The sequence below is a fragment of the Corvus hawaiiensis genome, chromosome 3 (assembly GCF_020740725.1).
Source record: "Corvus hawaiiensis isolate bCorHaw1 chromosome 3, bCorHaw1.pri.cur, whole genome shotgun sequence".
NCBI lineage: Eukaryota > Metazoa > Chordata > Aves > Passeriformes > Corvidae > Corvus > Corvus hawaiiensis.
This window is the reverse complement of record NC_063215.1, coordinates 83,548,227-83,554,226: the sequence shown is the minus strand read 5'-3', so window position 1 is coordinate 83,554,226 and position 6,000 is coordinate 83,548,227. Positions and strand designations below refer to the sequence as shown.

The 6,000-nt window shown below is 37.6% G+C and overlaps 1 protein-coding gene across 1 annotated transcript in view; it reads right to left on the bottom strand.

The window, feature by feature from the left end:
- Window positions 1-771: 771 nt before the first annotated feature.
- Window positions 772-6,000, bottom strand: part of MEMO1 (mediator of cell motility 1) — a 29,867-nt gene continuing 24,638 nt past the window's right edge. The window contains exons 8-9 of the mRNA XM_048297805.1: window positions 2,750-2,854; window positions 772-1,470 (exon numbers count right to left, since the gene is read on the bottom strand). Of these exons, the coding sequence (XP_048153762.1) occupies window positions 1,339-1,470; window positions 2,750-2,854 (237 nt within the window). The 3' untranslated portion in view covers window positions 772-1,338. The remainder of the gene's footprint in view (window positions 1,471-2,749; window positions 2,855-6,000) is intronic.

The window sequence follows — 6,000 nt, the reverse complement described above, 5'->3', positions numbered from 1 at the left end:
CCCTCTGCCACTTAGAAAAGCTGAATGTACCAGGAGGTTTCCTGAAAGCAGGTGAAGTATCAAGGAATAAGATCTCCATTTAGATAATGAGCCAATACTGCATCCTACTTTGCATTTATTAGAACAAAAGGAAGTCTTCAGGAATGACAACTGAAATAATTACATCATTATTTTGGCTGGAAGAAAGTTCAAGAACTCTTAACATGGGATGTTTAAAAAACATGACAATTCTACCCACGGTCAAAGAATAAAAAAATAAAAATGAAAAAAGAGAGAAGCCTTACCTTCCCCTCCCAAATAATCTTTGAGGAATAATTGCTTGAGATTGTATGGCTTCTGTGGCCTATGAATGCCAGATACTCTAAGAATTATCATTGTCAAGCTACTGCTTGTTTTCAAATTTTAGTCATTTGAAACAAAAATACTTCATCTATTTCTCTTGAATAATCAAACTGAGCTTAAAAATCATTCAAAGTGTATTGCTGATACAAATTTGTATCACATACTAAAAGATACTACTTCATAGATTAACTGTGAAACAAAAAAGATTATACAAAAAGTTTTTCGAATTCTTTTGCACAGCTGAACTCATAGTGCAGGTTTAAGATAAAAAAATCTGTAAACGAAATAGTCAACAAATGTTGAATACAAAATACATTCTAAAGTATTTTACAGAATGGCTGAATTATCAAGCATAAGAACTGAGGATAAAGGATGTTAATGACAAGCAGCCACATACAGAACACAAAGCAATAAGTTTAAATCAGACTATTTTGGTTTGTGTAGCCCTTTATTAGCAACTAAAATAGAAGATATCTGTTGTACATCACGGGTAGTAACTGACTATACTGGAGTTTTATTATATTCTAATACAGAATCATTTATAAATGCGTTGTTTTCCTTTTTTTTTCTTTTATTAAAAAGCTTCCACCCCCTTTTTCCCCCCTTTTTCCGTTTACAACTTGCAAAACTATTCTGAAAGCTGAGTATATGTGCACAGGTCTGCAAAGAGTGCAAATTTAGGATATGGTAAATGCTTTACATGTTGTATTTTTAAGGACAGTCTACCACCATGCCTTCATAGCCATTATCTTTTCCAAAGAAAAAAAAAAATCTCACAAAAATTCTGATACCAGCCTTCCTTCCATTGTCCCAAACAAGAAAGCATTTTTAAATGAGTTGAAACTAAGGAAGGACTACACCTACTAGAAAAGAACAGAGTTCTATTAGTTTGAGGTTTCAGTATACCCAAAGACCAGGGACTGTATCTTTGTAAGGGCTAGGCTGGGACCCCGTATACAGAGTGTGTGCAGGTGCCATCCCTGAGCATTCAGCAGTTCAGTGGACCATAAGTGCTCCAGCTGCATAACTCACTGAGCTGTCTTGCCAGTTTCGACACTGGCTTGACTGAGCGTAATTCAAAAATGAAAAGCTCATATTCATTCCATTCTTCTGGAGCTCGTTGATAGCCTGAAGAGAGAAAAAGAGCTGTTCAAAATAAGGTATCAGTGAAATTGCATTTCCTAGTTCTGAAAGGTCCTTGCACCATCTCTCACAAGCTCATTATATAAGCACCTCCCAGTTTTGAGTGGACCCAGGCCACTCCTGTGCTGTTTCATTCACTGATGCACTATCCATGCACTTCTCTAAAGCAACACTAAGCCTTTCATGACAATCTTTTAGAAACAATGCTTCCAGTTCCATGGGGAATTTATACAGAAACACAGATACAGCAGGAAAAAACCCTACACTATTAACACTTTTCATATTCTATTTCTTCCATTAAGGAAAAGGAAGGTACAAGGATAGTTTATTAAAGTGTGACAACTGGCAAAAACAAATGAACAAAATTTAGCTGTGATTCACTGCAAAACTAACTATCTGACAGTAAGAGCTGGGTAGACTTGCAGAGTTGTCATAGTACTGACCTTTGCTACATGCGTCTCCAGTATTGATATTGCTCATACAAACTTTTAGAGACTCCACTTTAAAAGGTTTCTCTGTATGTTCTCCATTCAGACTACATTCCCAGCGAATTTAGTTTTCCCTTTTAAAAAAGTTAACATGCCTCCTGTTTCAGATTTGAATTACAATAAAAATACAGTGAGATTCACTCAAGCAATATGACAAATCTGCAGCACTCCAGCAGTGCTGTAAAGCAGCTGTGACCAAATTTAGACAACTAAGTTAAGCCAGGTTTATGTCCGCACTGCATCACCAAAGCAGAATATATTAACCAGAAAGTAATCTGAATTCTAATTGCTGTTAATTTATGAGTTAATGGTGGACTGCTCTAATACTTACAGAGGCCCTTTCTCATATTTACAAAACTCAAAAACACTGCCAGACATCACAAAGCACTCAGAATAGCTAGCTAATAGCAACATAGAGAAAATATATACATGTTCGTAAGTACTGATTCAAAAGAGTAACTACATACTTCTTCAGGGAGATAGATTTGTTTGTTTATTTAGGGCCAAGAGAAAGTGAATGATTGCATTTCACTGAAATTCAAACGGAATGTGGTCCCTCATCTCCCTTAGGGAACTGAAAACCCTCAGCCCTTTTAAGAGCTTACATTTGTCTATATGCAAGACACAAAAATCAGAGACCAAATTGAGAACACTTAGAAATAAGTGTTCATTCAAGGCTTAATATTTCAGAACCAAGCAATACTGCAGCAATATTGTGTTTTAATAAATGCAAATATTTTTCTAAAAGTTACATTCTTCAACAAATCAAAACTTACATTTAATAGCACTCCAATCGGGTGTCTTCCACATATTGTATTATGGTATTTCTTCAAGTAATTACTAAAAGATACAGGATCTAGCTGCTCTATAATGCTCATACCCTGAAAAATAATCAATAGCAATAATTACATTACATATTCACAAGCAGGTGTTTATACATCACCTATATGTTACCACAGAGCAGGAGGAAAAACCCTCTACTTTGTACCAAGGGTATCAAGGGAATCTCAGCATGTGAGCTCTACCTTGTAGTCATCTTGTTTCCATTCCTTGCCAAACTAAAAGTGCAGGAGCTCTTCCAAAGCTGTCAATAACCTACAGATCTGTGAAGTTATCTTTGCAAACACCAGTGAAGCTCATGTTAAAAAAGCTCCTCCAGCAGACTAGTTGATCCCCACCATCCAAGAGTGCCCTACTTCTGTAAGATTTGGTACAGCTATAACCACACAAATTTACTAAAAGGGCAAAGCAGGAAGAAGTTGTGCCTCCACCTGCTCTCTGTGGTAACAGAGTTCAGGGCCAAGCACTTTTCTGGGACTTCTGGATGTCCAAAAAGCCTAGATAAAATCATCACTACACATATGCAATTCACATGTGTAACAAGCATGATGTATCCTGGATACATCAGGCATGCAAGGCAGTTGATCTGGGCATGGGCCGGTCATTTGCTCTGAGCATAAAAAGCAGACCCAGAAAATGTCTAAAGCACTATAAAGTTGGTGCACAACAAAAATGTAAGAACCAAGAAATGGTGCTTCCACTTTACATGAGACAGTCACATGTATGCATCCTTTCCTCCAGTCAGAGCAGGACCCATGGGCCCATGGAGTCATGCCAAGAATACAGTACATGTGTGGAAAACAAAACCTTCCACGTATACAAACGTTTGCATTCTTAAAGGCAAAAAAATTCCTACAACTCCAGATATAGCCTACTCTTACCCCATCCCATAGAGCAGATCAAACAGCATGAAAGTAGTTTAAAAACAAGTCTAAATCAATTATTGTCTTAGTTTCATCATGGCTTTGCTCTTTCGCCTGTATTAGACTCCATTCTCTTTTTTTCCTTCCTATGAAAATTATTAATTCTTTTCACCAGGGAAATGAGCTCCAGACACTCACTAACTCAATAAAATACATAGTTATGCTGCTTCTATTGGTGAAACAGTAAGTTCTTCCTTAGAGACGAGAAAAAAAACTTCGCATGGAAACAACTGGAGGTTGATACCAGGAAAGAAGATAATTTCTTCTAAGATTTCTGCATTTGTCTCAGCTCTTTCCCCTGCTTTTGGGTGATAAAAGGAAAAGCCACAATGCAGGAAGCAGTCAGTCTGAAGTCTCAAGAGTGAAATCTCCAGAACACTCTGCAAGGGTGTTGGCTGATCTGGCAGATATCAGCTAATTATTCAGACTGGATCACAGCTTACAATGGAGGAGCAGAAGATTCCCAGGAGAGCTGGGAGGATTATAAAACAGCAATGATAATCACTACCCTTGTGTACTTTTAAATAGAAACAGACATAAGATGAATTCATAAAGAAATACATTTTATGGAAAAACAAAACCAAGCTAAGCTAGCTAATTGCTGATAAGAGCTCAGCTCTTTTGGAGTCATGGAGAGGGTGTTTGGACCCCTGGCCAGTAATTACAGCTGTTAATCACTCCAGATCTACAGAGCCTAAATGAGTGCCAAAAAAAAAAAAAAAAAAAAATCGTAGCTATTCTCTAACTAGCAGTGATTACATAGAAACCATTTCCAAAGTTTCCAAAGCGTATCTTTGAACCATCCATTTACTTGTAGATTGTACATGTCAATACACAGCTAAAGAAAGCAGAACTAAATTTGACTACATACTCAAGTGAAACTGAAGATACATAAAGATACTCAGATACTGAACAGTTCACGAGAACACATTTTATCTGTTTGTAGAACCCTTTCATGACCTTTTAAAAAATGAAAATGGCTGCTCAACTGAGAGACTCGTTTTACAGTTTTAAGTCACTGGAACATACTGGGCAGAGGCATTTGAGCATTTGTCTCAAATGAATGGACATGGATTTATGAGAATGCCTAGTAAGCTTATTTCAATGCACAGTTCAGCACTGCAAAACACTTACAGCTATGCAGTTCATCCCAGAAAACACTAACAGAGTTCCATACATCACAGACTGGAGAAAATCCATACGGAATTGGTATGAACAGATATCCTATAAGCATTACGTTATACTGAACTTCTCAATCTTTTGGATTCAGAAATCATTGTGGCAGAGGAGCAAAGACTACCAAGTTTGTTTCTCAGTCTAAAACAGTGTTGAGGAACAAAGGAAACATTCTTGCCAGGTTGTGTTTTATTTTTCTAAAAAGCAGAAGTATGAAGCTAATAATTTTCAGTATTCAAAACAACTCAGCCAGGCATGGCTTAGAACAGAGTTAAAACATGTAACAAAACCCACATGATAAAAGTGTAACCGCAGTTCCATGGTTTATCACATGGTTATTATGGCATCACATAAAAATTGCATCCCAGTTAGCCAGATACTGCTAATGGCATCTACAGTATCCTAGCACAGTGCACTCAGTATGATTAAAAACCTTACATTTTTAAATACCATCCCTTAATAGAATCATGTACAAGCCTGCAAAAAAACTTTATAAAATAATAACCCTATACACATATACCCCAAACAAACAAACATCCCCTCCAACAACCTATAGGCTCATATTATACTATATGCCAAGAATGCTTTGGCTGGTCAAGTTAAAGTTTTTTATCAGTTATTCCAGCTATTTCTTCACACTTAAAGATCTAAACTAATAGCACTCTAATAGAAGTGGAAACAAATTTGGTCTTATTACTATCCAGCCCAACTATCTTTGCATGTGTGAGTCACTCAGACTAGATGACAAGTAACCACCAGGAAAATTACTGTCTGGGCACAGAGAAGAGAACAGGGACCTGGGTACCCAGGCAGAGAGCCATGGTCTTACATTATGCCCAGCCTAAGAAGCTTTCCCAGGCTGGAGCACTGCGGAAGGTCCTGCAACAGTGCAGCAGCACTGCAAAAGCCACCAGAATTCAGCAGGTCATTAGAAGAACCCGAGAAGCCATCAATGCTGAGCATTTTTCCTGGACAACAACTACTGGCTGTTCCTGCACAGCACTCCTCAGTGCCTGCATTTTTCCTCATCAGCATTCAGGGTAACACAATCCTCCCACTGACTCAAGTGAGGCGGAAAGTATCCCATA